Here is a 21,158-nt window from a genome sequence, read left to right on the forward strand (position 1 = left end):
TGTTGTTTCAAAGAGACAGATGCTATTATTATCCCCCCAATTTATGGTTGAGGAAACTGAGGCAGACAGAGAAGTGCTTGAGTCTGGATTTGAGCTCAGATGTTCCTGACTCCAGGCTGGCACTCTATCAACTATATCACGTAGAAAAGAGGAACTTTACAAAAATAAAATAAAATAGGACAGGAATAATTTAAGCCCCATTTTTCAAGCAAGAAATGAAATAATATAGCACATGGCTAGGGATGAAAGTCAAGACACAGAGGCATGAGGTACAGAGAACTCTGTTGGTGCAGGAAAAGAAAGTCAGGGTTGCAGAAAGGTGAATGTTTGCTCTCAAGAGCAGGTAGGTGGTGCAGTGGATATAGACGTAGACCTACAGTCAGGAGTTCTAATTCAGCCTCTGGCACTTAGTAGCTGTGTGATAAGTCACATCTTTACCTCCATTTCCTCAAACATAAAATGGGGATAATATCGGGTTGTTGTGAAATCAAATGAGATATTTGTAGAGTGCTTAGGATAGTGCCTGGAATATAGTAGGTACTATATGAATGCTAATTATTAATATTATTATTGTAATTATCATCCCAAGTACAACTTCTGTGTATCCTCATCAACTTTTGCCTTGTTTGTGGGTTTGCTCTTACATCTGACTCTTGAGCAGATCTTATTTTTTGAGCTTTGTTAAAACCCTTGATACAGGAAGAGATGCTTGACTTGATACAGGAAGAGATACCAGCAATAAATAATTCAAATCCCTTTCACAAATGCTGCACTTAAGAGAAAGATGGATATCTCTTTAAATTATTTTCCTTTCCCTGTACTGAACAACTCTTGCCAAATAACCAGATGCTATTAGAGACAGGAGGACTGATAAAGGAAAAAAGTCATCAAGTGTTTATCTCCTTAACCCTAGGCTTCTTGACAGGCTCTCTTCCAATTATCAAGGCTACACACAGTTGTGTTCAATTACACTTGATGGCCATAGGTAACAGTTGGAGTAAGTACTTTGATCTTGAAGGCATGTTGTTATTATCATAAACTCCCCTCCTCTCAATATACCAGCCTGTTTTTCTTATTCTCAATCTCTTATGGAACAGCAACCAGTTGCATTTATTTCCTAGGAGACAATTCAGGTAAAGATGGAAACAGTAACTGGTTTTACAAAAAGGCATGAACCTATAAATACAAGAAATGCCAGATGGAGAGCAGATCAAGCTGACTCCATTACCTGAGTCCTGCAGGGGACAGGTAGGGAGACAGGATAGAAGTGTAAAGGAATATGTTGGGGTTTTTTTTTTAAGTACTTGGGCTTATCCATTTCCAAGACAGACTTCTGACCCATCTTCATTAGTTTGCTGAAGCTTGGATGTGCCCTAGATAAGTTTCTGCTTTAAGGGACCAAAAAAATGTTTTCTTGTTACATGTTTAGGAAAGTTTGTCTTCCACAAGAGCTACTCTACATGAGCTATGAGAGGGTAAACAAACAATTCTGGATAATGTTCATTTATCTTGCTATCTACTAATTTTCTTCTTTCCAACTGAAAAATTTGATTAAATCAGCTCTTTCACACTGCTTTTCTGCAAATTTTAATGAAGGGACGAGTAGTCACCAAACATACCACTTAATCCAGTGCTGCCTGACTATGGGGGGTAGTAAAATAATTATTAAGGTTTTGAATGAGTGACCCTGTTGAGAGGCAATATGATGTAATGGGATTGGATTTAGAGTAATAGAAGACAATATGAATTCTAGTGGCAATCTTGCCACAAACTAGCTGTGTGACCTTAAGTTTCTCATCTGTAGTATGAGATTATTGGACTAAGTTCTCTTTAAATTCTCTGAATCTAAATGGTCAATCTAAATGTGCCTCATGGCACAATTGCTAAGTTCATTTTTTTTAAAGTGCCTTACCCCCTTCACTCCTGTTTCTTTATAAGTACGTATTATTTTGGTCTATACTCTTTATTTATTGTCCCATATAGCAGGGTATGAGACGAGAGTGGGAGTCTCCAACCCTGACTTCTATTTCTTGCTTTACCTGATTCATGAGAGGGAAGTTCACAGGAGCAATTAGAATATATCATCAGGAAAGGAAGCAATGTCTATAATTCCTTGCCCAGGTCACTGGCAATGTGTATGAATGCCAGAGACATTAAGAGCATTGTTTCTCCAATATACAGAGAGCCACCCTAAATGACCTGGAGTCAATTGCATTTGCCTGTTTCTCATTTATTTAAAATATAGACATAGGAAGGTGACCCAAAAAAATATACAATGTGATCTCTAAGCATTTAGGCTAATAGTTCCAGCTTTACCACTTATTTCTATAACTTTATGCAGATTAAAACTTTTCTGGTCATTAGATTCCTAATCTGTCAAATAAGGGGTTTGACCTAGAGAACTTCTGAAGACGCATAGAACCCACACCCATACACACTCTAATTCTAGAAGCCTATGACTGTATGGACATTCCTTTGCAAAAACTCTATTAAAAGTGCATCTTTTCTTAACATTGAGATTGTCACAGAAAAAGTTACAGATATACACAAGTAGGCTGTCATATATTTCCAATGACGATCTTACATGCAAAAAGTGGCATAAGAAGTATTAAAATGAATGATACATGTTGGAGAAGATGTGAGCGAGTAACACCAATTAATTGTTGGTGGAGCTGTGAACTGATCCAACCATTCTGGAGAGCGATTTGGAACTATGCCCAAAGGGCTATAAAAATGTGCATGCCCTTTGATCCAGCAATATCACTTCTAGGGCTGTATCCCAGAGATCGTAAAAATGGGAAAGGTTCCCACATGTACAAAAATATTTATAGCAGCTCTCTTTGTGGAGGCCAAGAACAGGAAATCGAGGGAATGCCCATCAATTGGGGAATGGCTGAACAAGTTGTGGCATATGAATGTAATGGAATACTATTGTGCTATAAGAAATAATGAACCGACAGACTTCAGAAAAACTGAGAAAGATTTATATGAACTGATGCCCCGTGAAGTGAGCAGAACCAGGAGACCATTATACACAGTAGCAGCCACAGTGTGCAAGGACTGTATCTGATAGACTTAGCCCTTCACAGCAGTGCAGGGACCTAAAACATTTCCGAAGGACTCATAATGCAAAGTGCCATCCACGTCCAGAGAAAGAACTATGGAGTTGGAATGCAGAATGAAACAGACTATTTTCTCTTTTGTTTTGGTTTGGTTTGGTTTTTCTCATGGTTTCTCCCATTCATTTTAATTCTTCTATGCAACATGAGTAATGTGAAAATGTGTTTAATAATAATTTATGTGTAGAACCCATATGATTACATGCCATTTTGGGGAAGGAGGAAGGAGACATGGGGAGGGAGGGGGAGAAAATTTAAAACTTATGGAAGTGATTGTTGAAAACTGAAAACAAATTAATTATGAAAAAAAGTATTAAGATGTATATAGTTTGGAAAGGAGGTGAGTTTGTCATGTGCCAAGAACAAAGGATTACATACGGACAGCCCACATATATAGTGCTTTCCTCCTAAAATGTAAGAAGGCCTAAAAGGCCTCCAGATCATTGGGTAAGTCCTATTTACAAAATGTATGGAAGAATGTGTATAAGAATTGTACAGGTTGAGAAGGCATAGATGGTTCACAATTAGAACCCATGGTGGGAATACTCCACTGTCTGTAAGATCAGAGAGGCATTGAAATAAGCAAAGCAGATTTTATTCATCCTTCCAATTTGTTGAGATCTTTCAGGGCCCCAGTTCTGGCTTTCAACCTGTTAGCTACCAATATAAGTTGTATTATTCACAAATATGATAAGCATGCCATTTATTTCTTCCTAGAAATATTGACTAGAATCAGGCCAAAATCTTAGAACTCTTCACTAAAGACTCTTTTGTTCTTATCCTTCAACTAGTTCTGTATCTACTTGTCCTGTCATCCTGTCCATATCTCTCCATCTTATACTCAGGGACATCTTGAGAAATGTTGTCAAATGCTATGTTGAAACCCAGATGTTGTACTGTGTCTATGGCATTCTCTTGAGAAAAAAGAAAATAAGATTAGTCTAGCACAGCATATACTTCATAACTTTTACTTCATCTAGAAATTTCTAATTAGTTTAAATTTCTGTCAAATTAAAAATTGCATACCCCCATAACAATTTTAAGATAGTGGATATCTATTGCTGCTAATTGTTCTCAGATGCGAGTTCTGAGTTTGTTTTTCACAGGGAAATTCTACGAATGTAATTAAATCAGCTGCTATTTAAGTAATGAAACTGATTCCCAATGGGATTTCACACATGGTAGTTTTTACCTATCTCTTGGCTACATGCCACACAACGATTGAAAGCTACATTCAAATACACAAACTTCTCCATTCCAACAAGGAGATCTTAGCATTGTCCACAGAGGAGCACACTTCTACCTATGTAGGCCACTGAGTGTGCGTACACACACACTCACATTTTCAGTGATCATCAGGCAGATGATTGATACACAGAAAAGTCATTTCTGGCGTCATTTTAATTGTTAATAAAAAACTATAATGCATATAAATATTATATAATATATATCACTACTAAACTGATAACTCATTAACACCCCCAATTGTTGACAGAACTCTCATTCTTCCACAGCATCCATCTTTATACAGATGTATAGTCAGTGTAGTGAAAAGTAGTTTTCTATCCTTATGTCTAATTCTCCTCTGTGCCCTTGACATAGCCTTGTACAAAGAGACCATGAATAACTTAGGTTTAATTTATTTGTTTGTCTCACATAAGCCTGATTAGAGCAATTGAGAAAAATTACATTCATAAATCTTCTTGCCAAGATAATTAATTATGCACAAAATACCCCAATCTGCCTCTGATTTTCATTAATGAAGTAGATTATCTGCAAAACAAAATGCTGCCAGCACTGAAAAGGAAGGTCAGCTGCTCTACTTTCTATTTAAAATAAGTGCACATTTTTACATATTAAAAACATTGATAAAGAAAAGTATTATGATTATGCTTATCAGCTCATCCAATTCTTATTAGAATCTGAAGAAAGAAGCTGCATTTTTCATTCTGTCTATTATGGAGAGTTGAAGTTTGGGGTTGTTATTTGGTGCTGCCACTGATGGAAATCTTATTTATCAGTTGTGATCCTTAGTCATTTACCTCCCCTAACAAAGGGGAGTTAGTCATACTTCTGGATTCTGCACTAGGTTCTGATACGAATGCTTTAGGCCACAAGCACTTAAAAATAAACAAGTACCAAATGTATCTTGAATAGCACACTCATTCAGAAAACTGCAGAGATCTTACATTCAAATTTCCCTGTTACTATGCTTCTGCTGAATCAGCACTATGATTCTCCAATTAATTTTTGGTATTTCTAACCAAATAAAATTCCTGTCAAAAAAATAACTAAATTAAAGCACAAAATGGGCCCACTGTGCCATATGAACTTAGTGGAATACTATTGTGTCATAAACATAATGAATATGAAGAATTTTGAATCCATCTTGTTAGAGGCTGAAAGAGCTGGTGTTTTGGAATATTTTTGAGGACTCGGTTATCTCCAGACGATTGTGGTCATCCTTCATTGCCTAAGAAGACCATGCCATCAGAGAAATGATGACATGACTTGCACTTGACTTTGTTTTGAGTGAGGGAAGACTGTGCAGGTCATCAGCCTCACTTCTCATCTAGGGTCATCTGAATCCAGTGACCAGATATTCATCAGGATGACTGGAGATGACCCAGGAGGCACTGGGAGACCTTGGGCCTTTCAGACCAAGGTCTTTGCAGGTACTCACTTAGGGTGAGGTAATACCCATTCATTGAATAGATCTGCTTAAGAAGTAGCCAGGGCGAAGATGGCAGAGTAGAAAGACGCACATACACATAGCTCCGAACCCACAACCCATAGAACGGCTACAGGGAAGTAACTCATGGCGAATTCTGCACCCAGAGGCCATGGAACATTGGAGCAAGGGAGATTTCTGTTCCGGAGAGACCTGCAAACCTCTCACGGGGGGTCCTTCGCACTGCGGACTGGGCGCCAGGACTGGGAGCTGAGGACAGCCCTGCTGCGGCTGTGGCACCGAGAGGAAAAGATCCGAGCAGGCTTCAGGGATGGGATCTCCAGCGGCCACACAAGTCCCTCCACCCACAGGTGACGGGGGTCAGTGAGAGAGTCTCTTTGGCGGGTCGAGAGGGGAGTGGGGTGCCCCCATAACTCAGGCCCCCCCGGGAGGTAGAAGCTGAGAGGCGGCTGCAGACAGGGGCTCCCCAAGCGGGCGGGAGCCTGGATCCATTGTGGAAGGTCTGTGCATAAACCCCCTGAGGGAACTGAGCCTGAGAGGCGGCCCTGCCCAGACCTCAGCACCTGAACTTAATCTCACACTGAATAGCAGCCCTGCCCCCACCAAAAGCCCTAAGGCTGGAAGCAGCATTTGAATCTCAGACCCCAAACGCTGGCTGGGAGGATCAGGAGGCAAGGTGGGTGTGAGGAGAATATTCAGAGGTCAAGTCACTGGCTGGGAAAATGCCCAGAAAAGGGAAAAGAAATAAGACTATAGAAGGTTACTTTCTTGGCGAACAGGCATTTCCTCCCTTCCTTTCTGATGAGGAAGAACAATGCTTACCATCAGGCAAAGACACAGAAATCAAGGCTTCTGTGGCCCAGCCCACCCAATGGGCTCAGGCCATGGAAGAGCTCAAAAAGAATTTTGAAAATCAAGTTAGAGAGGTAGAGGAAAAGCTGGGAAGAGAAATGAGAGACATGAAGTCAAAGCATGAACAGCAGATCAGCTCCCTGCTAAAGGAGACCCAAAAAAATGTTGAAGAAAATAGCACCTTGAAAACTAGCCTAACTCAATTGGCAAAAGAGGTTCAAAAAGCCAATGAGGAGAAGAATGCTTTCAAAAGCAGAATTGGCCAAGTGGAAAAGGAGATTCAAAAGCTCACTGAAGAAAATAGTTCTTTCAAAATTAGAATGGCACAGATGGAGGCTAAGGACTTTATGAGAAAGCAAGAAATCACAGAACAAAGCGAGAAGAATGGAAAAATGGAAGATAATGTGAAATATCTCATTGGAAAAATAACTGACCTGGAAAATAGATCCAGGAGAGACAATTTAAAAATTATGGGACTACCTGAAAGCCATGATCAAAAGAAGAGCCTAGACATCATCTTTCACGAAATTATCAAGGAAAATTGCCCTGAGATTCTAGAACCAGAGGGCAAAATAAATATTCAAGGAATCCACAGAACACCACCTGAAAGAGATCCAAAAAGAGAAACTCCTAGGAACATTGTGACCAAATTCCAGAGTTCCCTGGTCAAGGAGAAAATATTGCAAGCAGCTAGAAAGAAACAGTTCAAGTACTGTGGAAATACAATCAGGATAACACAAGATCTAGCAGCCTCTACATTAAGGGATCGAAGGACATGGAATAGGATATTCCAGAAGTCAAAGGAACTAGGACTAAAACCAAGAATCACCTACCCAGCAAAACTGAGTATAATACTTCAGGGGAAAAATTGGTCTTTCAATGAAATAGAGGATTTTCAAGCATTCTTGATGAAAAGACCAGAGCTGAAAAGAAAATTTGACTTTCAAACACAAGAATGAAGAGAAGCATGAAAAGGTAAACAGCAAAGAGAAGTCATAAGGGACTTACTAAAGTTGAACTGTTTACATTCCTACATGGAAAGACAATATTTGTAACTCTTGAAACATTTCAGTATCTGGGTACTGGGTGGGATTACACACACACACATGCACACACGCACACATACATAGAGACAGAGTGCACAGAGTGAATTGAAGAGGATGGGATCATATCTTAAAAAAAAAATGAAATCAAGCAGTGAGAGAGAAATATATTGGGAGGAGAAAGGGAGAAATTGAATGGGGCAAATTATCTCTCATAAAAGAGGCAATCGAAAGACTCATTAGTGGAGGGATAAAGAGGGGAGGTGAGAGAAAAACATGAAGTCTACTCTCATCACATTCCACTAAAGGAAAGAATAAAATGCACACTCATTTTGGTAGGAAAACCTATCTCACAATACAGGAAAGTGGGGGATAAGGGGACAAGCAGGGTGGGGGGGATGATAGAAGGGAGGGCATGGGGAGGAGAGTGCAATTCAAGGTCGACACTCATGGGGAGGGATAGGATCAAAAGAGAATAGAAGTAATGGGGGAATAGGATAGGATGGAGGGAAATATAGTTAGTCCTATACAACACAACTATTATGGAAGTCATTTGCAAAACTACACAGATTTGGCCTATATTGAATTGCTTGCCTTCCAAAGGGAAGGGGTGGAGAGGGAGGGAGGTAAAGAAGTTGGAACTCAAAGTGTTAGGATCAACTGTCGAGTAATGTTCTTGCCACTAGGAAATAAGAAATACAGGTAAAAGGTTATAGAAAGCTATCTGGCCCTACAGGACAAAAGAGAAGACGGAGACAAGGGCAGAGAGGGATGATAGAAGAGAGAGCAGATTGGTCATAGGGGCAATTAGAATGCTTGGTGTTTGGGGGGGGAGGGAATAAAAGGGGAGAAAATTTGTAACCCAAAATTTTGTGAAAATGAATGTTAAAAGTTAAATAAACAAATTTAATTTAAAAAAAAAAGAAGAAGAAGAAGAAGTAGCCAGGGCATGGCCCCTTTAATGAGGCCAAGAAAAAAGAAAGACATCAGACTGGGAGGGAAACAGCAACAGTTATTGATACTCACTCTAAAGCCAAGAGGGTTCAGAAGAGCCCTTAGGCAGGGGCTCACTGGCATCCTAACTTCAGAGCGCTGTAGGTTTAAGGTTTTGGGAAAGAAAGAGGAGAGGAGGGGAGGGGAAGGGAAGGAGAAGGGCAGAGAGAGAGGAAGGGAGATCTCCAGACCATGATGAGACATTAGAGGAGGATTTTTTTATAGGGTTAATATCAACAGGAGTGATGAAATCTGGGAGAAAGTATCTGCATTCCTTGAAATCAGAAATCAGAAATGCTTTTTCTAGTGAATACAGCTAAATATAAGCTGACCATAGTATTGTCAAACAATTTCTTCCTTCTGCATTCATGGCAAAAGAAAGATTGAATGCGGATCTGAGTTGCGAAGTAAAATCTAACGTTTCTAAAGTCATTATGTGATTTTTAACTATTGCAATGTAAAATAGCAACAGTAATATAATGTGGTAGAAAGAGGACTGAATTCAGGGTCAGAGAATGTGGGCTGAAAATTTAGGTCACTTATTCACCACATGTGTGACTTGGGTAAAGTTTTTGCTCTGGAGCTCAGTTTCTTCATTTGCAAAGGGAAGTGATTGAATTAGATCATTCCTAATGCCCATTCACTTCTAATTCTTCAGTACTTTAAGGATTTGTGATTTGGATCACTGATTTTCTTCTCCACTAATGCAGGCTTCATTCCTTCTATGAATTAGGAGAGGGCTTATGAGAGTGGCTGCTTCTGAATTTTTTATCGTCCTAAAACCAACATGTTGATGAGCCTTTCCAAATTTAGCTAGAGTAGTTCATGGACAAAAGAAACCCAGACCATTGCCAGAACCAAACACAATTCCATATTGGTAGGATCTGTTGGCATCAGCATTCTGTTGTCACTGCCTTTGAGAATAAAGGATCTCTATACATCGTGATGAAGCACCAGAATAACATTTAAAGGTCCAGCTTTAATATTTTAAATATTTCTACCACTTTGAGAAATTTTCTTTGTAAACAAAATATTTCAGTAATGTCCAAATCTATTAAAGGCAAATTATATGCAAACAAAATCAAGAATTTAAGAGAAATGGAGGATTTTTACAAAGTATCCAAATGGGCAGAACATGAAATAGAGACCCTAAACAATCTAATTTCAGAAAATGAAATTAAACTGACTACATGGGAACTATCAAAGAAATAAAATTGTCATCCAGATGGATTTATAAGTGAATTCTGTTAAATATTTAATGAACAATAAATATATTGTATTAATTATTGTGTATATAATATATACACAAATTATTTTTAACAATTAGAAAATGCTCTATCTCAAACTCTTTTTGTGAGACAAGTAGAGTTCTAATACCCAAATAATGACAGGGTAAAACAAAGAAAGACAACTACAAACCAATGTCATTAATGAATGTTGCTTCAAAATTTTAAAATAAAATCTCACTTAAAATTCTACAGTAATATATTCAAAAATTACTCACTGTAGTCAAGCTGGATTTGTACCAGAGACTTAAGAATCATTCATTGTTAAGAAAATAATTAACATACCTATGTTAAAAATAAGAAAAACCTTCAAAGCACACAGTTATATCAATAAACAGAGGGAAAACCTTTAAGGAAATATAAATGCTTTTAAAAAAAAACACTTTAAAGCACAGTAGATGAACCATTTAATGTGATAAAAGTATATATCTAAAGGGCAGTTAGTTGACATAGTAGATACAGTGCCAGTCCTGGACTCAGGAAGATTCATCTTCCTGAGTTCAAATCTGGTTTGAAACACTGTCTATGGAACCCTGAACAAGTCACTTCCCTCTGTTTGTCTCAGTTTCTTCATGACAAACCACTCTAGTATCTTTGTTAAGAAAACCATAAATAAAGTCATGAAAAATCAGACAGAACTGAAAATGACTGAATTACAACAATGTATCTAAAACCAAAAAGCACAACGTTCAAGGAGGAAATTGTAGAAGCTTTCCCAGTAAAGAAATAAATAAAACAAGGGTGTCGCCTTTCTCTACTACTATTTGACATAGTTTAAGAAATATTAGCAATAGTATTAATTGAAGAGAAAGAAACTAAAAGCCTAAAGACAGGCATAAATGAGATAGAATTATCCCTACTTGCTGATGACATGATAGTCTACTTAAGAAACTCCAGAGGATCAGCAAAGACACTGAAAAAATAGCTTCAGTAAAGCATAAACTTAAACATAAAAATCAAAAGTATTTCTACAAAGCAACAACAAATAGGAAGAAATGCAGAGGAAAATGCTTTCAAGATTCCTAAGAGGTTTAAGCTTACATGTATCAAATTGGCAAAGGTGAGATCAGATGGGAACTGTCCATGTGGAGGAGCATATGAAAAGATAGGCACATTAATAATACACCATTGGTGAATCTATGAATTAGTCTAATTATTTTGGAAAGCAATTTGGAATGATGTCAAGAAAATGAATAACATGTCCATTGCCTTTGAATTAGATTCCATTGCTCTCTCTCTCTCTCTCTCTCTCTCTCTCTCTCTCTCTCTCTCTCTCTCTCTCTCTCTCTCTCTCTCTCTCTCTCTGTCTCTCTCTGTATATATATATATACATACATATATATATATATATATATATATATATATATATATGTATATATACATACATACTTGAAAGAGGCCAAAGACAAAATGGTCTTATATTGTACTTGTAAAGAACTGGAAATAACATGTATTGCTTAGAAAATGACTAAACAATTTATGATTCAATAAAGCAATAGAATATTATTGTACTGTAAGAAATGATCAATATGAAACATAGAATAGACTTGGAGACTTATATGGACTAATGCAAGGTGAAATAAAACCAAGAAAGCAATATACACAACTATAACCATGTAAAGGGAAAAACAAGAAAGAAAAAATGAAATTGAGTGCTATGCAATTAAATTTGGCTGTGCTGTGTAATTAAATGAAGCTTGCTCCCAAAGAAGAGATGACAAAATACATCTCCTCTTCTTTGCGTAGATGTGTTTTTAATTTTACTCCACTGTAAAACTCAATTGATGTTTGTTAATTTTCTAGAACCACTTTCATCCCTTCCACACATATCCCCTTTTTAATATCAGCTAAACTTTCTAAGTAGCAGTTGTTAGAGAGACATTTTTGGAAATAGAGGCATGAAAACAAAATCTATTAACACAAATTTTTAAAAAGTAATTTCTAGATTATCAGTAGATAAGTTTTTATTCTCTTTTTTCCTCTATTTCTCTCTCTCTCTCTCTGTCTGTCTGTCTGTCTGTCTCTCTCTCTCTCTGTCTCTCTCTCTCTCTCTCTCAACCCTTCCCACACACACACATATTGTTCTATGATAGGACACCTTTGCAAAAGTTAGTGTTACTGATTTGCTATCAATAGAGTATTCATATAGGGTGAGTTTCCACCATGAATTATTCTACTCTCATCTAAGCCATCTTTCAACCAAGGTATATATTTTCAGAACTGAAAAATGGAGGTAAATATACAGTAAGGCAAAGCAAAGTTAACTGGACCATAATGAGATCAAACCCACACTCTTTTTTTCACTGGCATAAAGTTCTAACCAATCATGGGCAACCAGACACCACGTAAGAAGCTCTAGTATTTAATAAGAATTCAGAGCCAATATACCACTTGTCAAAGAACACTATTCCTACCTTGGATAACCTGATTGTTTTTTTGTTTGCTTGCTTTTTAATTGGATAGTAATGGCATAGTGCCTAGAAAACCAGCCTCACCCAGAAAGACCAGTGTTCAAGTCCTGCTTCTAAGTGTGTGACTCTGGGCACATCATTTACCTTCTCAGTGATCTAAGTATCATCCTCTAAGACTATATTGCAGAGGAGATGGCAATCTGCATTGATAAAGTTGGTTTCCTCTTCCAGGAATGTCCTACATCAATAAAATCTCAGATCCAGTCTTTCATTAATGATACTAAGTTCATTAGCATCATTAATATTCTCTACCCTTTAAGAGAGTTACAGTCAGCATTTCAGAATTTCAAAGGCATATTAAAAATAACTATTTAGGAGCATAAATTGAAAAGAGGGAGGGGCTCCTTCAACCAAATTTCCACAGTTTCCCATTCATTAAGCCAGTAAGATTATCCAGGAGTGATGTGTGTGTGTGTGTGTATATATATATATATATATATATATATATATATATATATATATATATATATATATATATATATATATCAACACTGCTATGATGAAGAGAGGTAGATCGATTGATTGCCTTTTGAGCTGATTGATTTTAAAAAATATTCCCCAAATGTTTCTAATTTTATTTTTTTCTATTTTAAATTGTATTCTTATTCCATATGCATTTTGATTAAAGTATATATGTAATCAACAAAGTACAAAACTAGAAAAATATTAGAATCCCATCTTTGACAAGAGAACTTTCCTGGTCTTCCCCCTGCTAATCTCTTTCCTCTAAGACTACCTTCTACTTATTTTAGATGGATAGATAGACAGACAGGCAGATAGATAGATAAGACAGAGAGACAGACATAGATAGATACATAGATAGATAGATAGATAGATAGATAGATAGATAGATAGATAGATGGATGATAAATGATAGATAGATAGATAGATAGATAGATAGATAGATGGATGATAGATGATAGATAGATAGATGATAGATGATAGATAGATAGATAGATAGATAGATAGATAGATAGATAGATAGATAGATAGATAGATAGATAGATGATAGATAGATAGATAGATAGATGATAGATGATAGATAGATAGATAGATAGATAGATAGATAGATAGATAGATGATAGATAGATAGATAGATGATAGATGATAGATAGATAGATAGATAGATAGATAGATAGATAGATAGATAGATAGAATGTGCATAGTTATTTGCATGCCAGCTCCTTGAGAGCAGGGACTATGCTTTTACCTTTCTCTATTATCCCTAGTGCTTAGAAGAGAGCCTGGTATATAGTAAGTACTTAATAAAAATTTAATGAATGAATAATTTGTGGAAGTGGCTTTTATAAAGAACACTGCAGAGGGACTTATTTGACTGACCATTAATATTTTTAGAATGTGAGCTCCTGGAGGGCAGGGATCATGTTTTTGCCTTTCTTTGTATCCTTAGCACTTAATACAATGCGTTGCACATAGTGAGAGTTTAATAAATGTAAACTGAGTGATTGACAGAAGTGCTTATTATAAAGGACAACATTTTTTATCATCTCAGTGGGTGGGTCTATGATATAGTATTATTGGGGTTTTTAGCTGTGTGTGTATATATATATATATATGTATATATGTACACATATATACATATATATATATTTATGAAGTTTAGTTGAATTCATTTAAAACTATTGATTTAATGAAACAATTTTTTGGTTTCCCCTATGTGATATCACACAATCGATTGGACTTAATTTTTTGCTTTTTGACCAGCTCTTTTTACACTGTAAGACACAATATTTTTAGCCAGATTTCTGTACAATCCAAAATAAGAAATTCATTATAAAAGATACCATTAGAAAATACCTTTGCATAATGATAAAAGCTCTGGAAAAGGCATTAGAAGATCGGGATTTTAATTTCAGTTAATTATAATTATAACTGACATTTACATGTTGCTTTAAGGTTTGCAAAGGGCATGCATACATTACCTTATTTGAATCTCATGGTACCCCTATGAGGTGGGTACTACAGGTATTATTGTCCTATTTTTATAGGTAAGTGATTTGTCCCTGTTCACACAGCTGATAACTATCAGAAGTACAATTTTAAATCATGTCTCTCTTGACACCAAGTCTCACACTGTTTACACTCAATTATATTACCTCTCTTTACTGTTTTGCTCTATACTTCATTAAACCCCATAACAGTCCCATGAGGTTCTGCTTCTAAACAGGAAAGTGAAGGGGAAAGGGAGGGAATAAGCATTTATATAGCATTGACTATGTGCCAGGCACTGTGCTAAGTGTTCATTTTTTCTTTACAAATACCTCATTTGATCCTCACAACAACCCTACAAGGTAGGTGTTATTATTATTTCATCTTACAGTTGAGGAAACTGAGGCAAACAGAGGTTAAGTGACTTTCCTAAGGTCACATAGTAGTTAGTATCTTAGACTTGATTTAAATTCAGGTCTTCCTGACTCCAAATCCTCCTCTGGAGAGCAATTTGGAACTATGCCCAAAAAGCATTCAAACTGTGCATACTCTTTGGTCCAGCAATACCACTACTAGTTCTGTATCCCAAAAAGATCATAAAAAAGGGAAAAGGACCCACATACACAAAAATATTTATAGCAGCTCTTTTGTGGTGGCAAAGAATTAGAAACTGGGAGGATGCCCATCCATTGGGGAATGACTGAAGAAGTTGTAGTATATGAATGTAACGGAATACTATTGTGCTATAAGAAATGATGAGTTGGAAGATTTTAGAAAGACTTGCACAAACTGATGCAAAGTGAAATGAGCAGAGCCAGGAGAACTTTGTACACAGCATTGTGTGATGATCAACTATAAATAACTTAGCTCTTCCCAGAAATACAATGATCCTAGACAACTCTAAAGAACTCATAATGGAAAGTGCTATTGACATACATAGAAAAAAACTAAAGTAGTCTCAATCCAGATGGAAGCATTATGTTTTCACTATATTTTTTTCATTATTTTTTACCCTTTGGTCTGTTTCTTCTTTTACAACATCACTAATATGGAAATATGTTTACGTGATTTCAGATATATAACCTATGTCAAATCACTTACTGTTTTAGGGAGGGGTAAAGGAAGGAGAAAATTTGGAATTCAAAACATTTTTAAATGAATATTAAAAATGGCCTTTACATGTAAGTGGAAAAAATAAAATGCTATTTTAAAAGATCCAATTCTATGAACTCTCTGTTGTCGTAAAAGCAGAGACTTTTACTGAACTGGAGTCTATCACCTTTTACCCACTAAACTAAGTAATCTATTTTAATAGAACACTGAGGAGGGAATTATCTTCCTTTTCCTCACAAAATCACTACTCCATTGCATGAGAGGAAATGTGAAGGCTGCAAAAGATTGGGATGTCGTTTGTGTGATCCTCTGACCGTGATCATGCCTACAGCACATTCTTAAACCTTAACAAGCACCTGACTGCAAAGATTAATGTTTCTGTGAAGCAGAAATGCAACGAGAATTGGCTGGCCAAGGGGTGGCCTTAATCAAAGTCTGCAGCACTTATGAAAGCGTAATTATCACTTTTAACTGAAGAACATTTATCAGTCTTTAATGTTTGACTTCTTGTTATTTTGAGATATCAATGGCATCATTTTCTAGTAAAAATATATTTGCTTTTCCTCTTTTTTTTTATAGATTCCCAATTGTCGTATAGGCCAACCCCCTCCCCCAAAATCTGCCTTTAAATCATTTTTTCTTATGAGAAATTTCTCTACCTCCCACCAAACTTTTAAATTAAGCGTTCTTAACCTGGGGGCTAGAGACCCCTTGGGAGTTCAAGCGTACGTTTCAAAGTCTCCATGAACTTAGCTAACAAAACTAATTATATCTTAATTTTCATGAATCTTTGGTTTCCTTCATGATCCTATGCATTTAGAAACATTTTTCTGAGAGGGGGTCCATAGGCTTCATCAGACCACCCAAGGAGTCTGTGACACAGAAAAAAGGTTAAGAAGCCTTGCTTTAAATTAAAATAAAATACTATTATCATTTTGATAAAATTAGGTTTTTGTTTGTTGGTTTGTTTTTAACTCCAGACTACCTGAAAATTACAAAAGCAAAAGGGGGTCACCTTTCATGCTCTGTTTCCCACATATGCTCACTACATACGTGGCCAATAGATTTTAAAAACTTTGCAAAGCCTATTGTATTACAAGTATTCCTCATCCGCACGTGTTGAAAGGTAGACGTAGCTCAGAGTCACTCAACATCTGGCCATGCTGCAAAGCTCAGTTTTTTTTATTACTACAAATGGTTTAAACGACCGAGAAACATAGAGAAATCTTCTCTCCTAAGCACAACTAACCCAGGTATTAGTCCCCATAGCTCTCTGCTGAGTCCATTCATCATCAATGATCCCTCGTAGGATAAATACCTGGTTTTCCTCTTGGTCCCACTGGCAAATCTGCAGAACCTGCTCCAGCTCTTGGCGTTGCTGCTTCAGATACTTGTCCAGCTGCCTTCTCCTGTCTTGTAGCAATTCAAGAAGGCTGTCAATCTTCAAGCAACTGCTATGAGCCCCCTGAATCAACTCGGGGTTCACATTAGGTCCATCACATTTGAATTTTTCTATGAATTCAGTCAGTTGTTGACTTTTGTTTAGGAGGTTTAGGGATCTTCCTAAGAGCTCTGGAAGAAAAGAGATGGCAAACCAAATCTCCATGAGACCCAACCTACATGTCGCAATATTCAGGTCTGGAAGTACCTTTGGAAAAGAAATGCTGAGTTACGAAGGTTTTTCCAGTTCTAAGATTATGTGATTCTTTGAGTCAGCTATTATGGTTTTCTACTTTAAACTTTAATCAGTAAAGGAAGAGATTTGTAATTTTTCTTTTAAACTCCTGCGATTGATACTTTCCTCCTCTTCCTCCAGCAGAGAAGCAAGGGGGAAGTAAGTGAACAGAATGTTGAAGGCAATATCAGAAACCCTACCCATTGGCTTTGCTCACCTTTTCTCAATTATAATGAGCAGTTAGTTTATTGCTAAGGTAAGACTGAGACATATATTCAAATATAAGTGATGTAAAACAACAAAGCATCAATAAAATTTACCTAACAAAATAAAATTAAGTTAAAAATTAAAAAAGTTCCTGTGACCTTCTGAATATTATGGATGATATTTACAAATGTATATATTTGAGGATATTTTGGTGTTTTTTTAACTATACTATGCAACAGATGTGGAACTGTTAGGTACTGGAAAACTGGAAAACACTGATTAAGGCCACCATTTAGTTGAGGTATAATATATGTTTAATAATAGCATATGTTTACACAACTATATTTTGTAGTCACATCATCCCAACACTTCATGACTCACTCAGTATCTCAAAACTGTGTTTTTACTGGTAATAAAAGTCGTAAGAAATGATATAAGTAATTTGTTTCTCAAGCCCTCATCATTCCCATTTTATGGATAGGAAAGATGAGTCACATGAAGATACCTACTTAAGATGGACCCATTAGTGGCCTCTTGGCTCTTAGGCTGAGGGTTTCTTCCTTGGACTCTGCTCCTTCCGAATCTGCTTCATTGGACCTGTTCCAATTGCCCCATGAGGGTTTTGTGACTATGACTTAAATGGCCTTTACTCATCAGAAAATCAGCCCTGGCACTTGCCCTCCACCAACATTCCATCCATTTATTTGGACTTCAAAGAGGCCCAGCAGGCTCTTCTGAGCCATTTCCATGGCACTGAAATTAAGGACCTTCTTTTCAGCTGTCAGTCTGAAGAGCTAGGACCTGCTAGCCTCTTTCCCCAACCCACCCCAGATGCTGCATGCAAACCAGCTTGCTGTTGCCTCAAATGCTGTTAAATTGGAAGAAAAGGAACAAAGAGACATCGATGACTAACCTCCACCTTTCCAGCTCCATCCTCAAACCCTTTGGGAAAGTCTGACTTTTCCCCAGTCCTCCTATCCTTCTGACAAACACTCGCCTTTGATGGCCTCAGTTATGAAGCTCCTATCAGCAAAAGCATCAATCACTGTCAGGTCATCAGTGTTAAATTGCTATGTGATGAGCGTGTCAGCCCAATGAAGATTGAATTGAGACTACAGAACCCATCTCTGTTACCTGGGCTCGATTCACTCCTCAGTCTCCTGAGCGGAATTTCATGTGATTCAGTTCCCTCGCCTTGGATCCAACTAGATTATTGTGGCATGATAGAAATGTGTGACTCGCTGCTTTAATCCTGATCAGTGGCATGCTATTTATAGTACCAGGCAATCACAAGGGCCTGTACAGCAACAGCCAGTCAAAATTACACATAGGCATGTTGAGTTCTCAAAGTCTGTGCAGGAAAAATTACCCTCTCTGCTCTCAGAAAATTCCTAATTCCATGATCATTAGTAGATGGTAAATAGTCATTGATAGCACCATTTAGAATTCTCAAAAACAACTTTTCAAAATATTCTGATATGATGGGGATTGAAATGAAAGGAGAGGATGCTTACTGACAGTCTCTTGATCCCATTCAGAGACATAAGCTTTGCTGTAGGGTACCAGAATTTAGAAGATACTGGCAGTGTTTGTAATCCCACTGTAGGATTAAAACAACTAAACTTAGTCTCTAAAGAAAAGAAAAAAATAGTTAAAAAATGAAGCCAGGGCTATAGCCATATCCCAGGTTAGCTTCTCTAAGGCATCACTGTTTACACCAGTGGCCTCAGGCTGCCTTTGCTCTTTTGTCCTTATTCCTGATGTGCCTATCATCTCTTCCACAGAAGAAAGTATTTAGATGAGCAGACTGACTATCCCAATCTGAGAAAGAAGGCCTAGCCTGCAAACACTGGTCAGGAACCTACCTATCTATATCTTTCCACTGTTGCTGTTCAGTCATTTCAGTCATGGTCCAATTCTTCATGATGCCATTTTGGGAGTCTTCTTAGCAAAGATACTTAGCAAAGTGGTTTATCATTTCCTTCTCCAGTTCATTTTATAGATAAGGAAACTGAGGCAAACCAGATTAAGTGACTTGCCCAGGGTCACCCAGCTAGTAAGTCTCTGAGGCCAGACTGGAATTCATAAAGATAGGTCTTCCTGATTCCAAGCCCAGTAATCTATCTACTATGCCAGTTACCATTATTTATGTTGTGTAGCTTGTGCCATATTTTTCTGGATTTTCATGTGTGAGTGTGGAAGTGGATGGGAAGTGAAACACACTTGTCTTTACTATTTTTTTAATAGAAAGCTACATTAGTTTTTAAATGAAACAGGGCTTATTCCTCCTCTAGAGATCTTATGTAAAAATGGTTACGCTCAATTGAACCTTATAATAATCATTCACAGAAGATGACTGCAATCTCTTGTGGAAGCCTTAGTTCTACTGTTATGGTCAGAACTATGCATTAATCATGCTATGTAGAAGAAAAGAATTGAAAAGGGCCAGCAATCTGCATTTTCACATTTATTCTTTTAAGATCTCTAGAAGCGCATGATGAGCAGTTCGGTAGTAGCAAATGTGTCTCTTGCCTTTAGAATGGTGTTCATGGAGTTGAAGAAGAGATTTTAAGGATTCAGCATTCTCAAACTCTTGGGTGTTCTGCAGGAAGTCTTCAGCTTGGTCTATTTTAATAGCAAACTGCAAGAGAAATACATACAAAAAAAGGAAATTTGAAAGAAAAATAGTATTTGGCTATTTGTATCTTCACCAAGGTCTTATTGCATTGTGACACTATCCCTCCCCGTGCATTCCACATCCCACCACATTGGCCTTCTTGCTGTTTTTTTGTTTTGTCTTGCTTTGTTTGTACATGAGATTCCATCTACCACCTCCAAGCCTCTACATAGATTGTCTCCCATTCCTGAAAGACATTCTCTCCAGCTCTTGTAATCCCAGGATTCCTCTGAGCAACTTAAGTGCTACTTCCTACATGAAGCCCTTCCTAATTTCCCCAGCTATTGATGCCACTATCTTTAGAAAATTACTTTCATCATCATCACTGTTGTTTCTCATTTGCTAGAGAAAATATCATTCCAGAAAAGGGAAAGGGATATATTTGAATAAACAAATTTATAGGAGCTCTTTTTGTGGTAGCAAAGAAATCAAGGGGATGCCCCTCAATTGGGGAATGGCTAAACAAGTTGTGATACATGAATGTACTGGAATTCTATTATTCTGTAAGAAATGATGAACAAGAAAGTACACTTTAGAAAAACCTGGGAAGACTTACATGAACTCAGACAAAGTGAAATGAGCAGAACCAGGAGAACAATGTACACAGTTACATCAATACTGGAAGCATGATCAACTGTGAAAGACTTAGCTACTCTGATCAAGACAATGCTCCAAAACAACTCCCAAAGACTCATGGTGGAAAATGCTATCCACAGCCAAAGAACTATGGAATCTGAATGCAGACTGAACCATAGTATTTTCTCTCTCTTTTCCCCCTTTGTTATTTTCTTTCTCACAGTTTCTCCCTTAGGTCCTAATTCTTCTTTACAACATGGCTAATGTGGAAATATGTTTAACATGACTGTACTTGTATAGCCTATATCAGACTGCATGCCGACTTGGGGAGGAAGAGAAAAGGAGGGGGAGAAAATTTTAAACTCAAAAATCTTAAAAAAGTGAAAGTTGAAAACTAAAACTAAATATATAAACATTAAAAATGTTTTTCATGGGATTAGGAAATATTTAACAAAAAAAAATATTAGAAAAATATTATGCTCCCAAACTGTGGGTGTACCCCAA

General features: G+C 37.1%; 1 protein-coding gene across 7 annotated transcripts in view; it reads right to left on the minus strand.

Annotated features, from left to right (window-relative positions):
* The window catches only part of CCDC141 (coiled-coil domain containing 141), a 284,155-nt gene that overhangs the window by 212,412 nt on the left and 50,585 nt on the right, over positions 1-21,158 (minus strand). For all 7 annotated transcript variants that reach the window (XM_072612514.1, XM_072612510.1, XM_072612511.1 and 4 more), the window contains exons 5-6: positions 19,934-20,042; positions 16,838-17,091 (exon numbers count right to left, since the gene is read on the minus strand). In XM_072612514.1, the coding sequence (XP_072468615.1) occupies positions 16,838-17,091; positions 19,934-20,042 (363 nt within the window). The remainder of the gene's footprint in view (positions 1-16,837; positions 17,092-19,933; positions 20,043-21,158) is intronic.

This window comes from Notamacropus eugenii, chromosome 5, assembly GCF_028372415.1.
Source record: "Notamacropus eugenii isolate mMacEug1 chromosome 5, mMacEug1.pri_v2, whole genome shotgun sequence".
NCBI lineage: Eukaryota > Metazoa > Chordata > Mammalia > Diprotodontia > Macropodidae > Notamacropus > Notamacropus eugenii.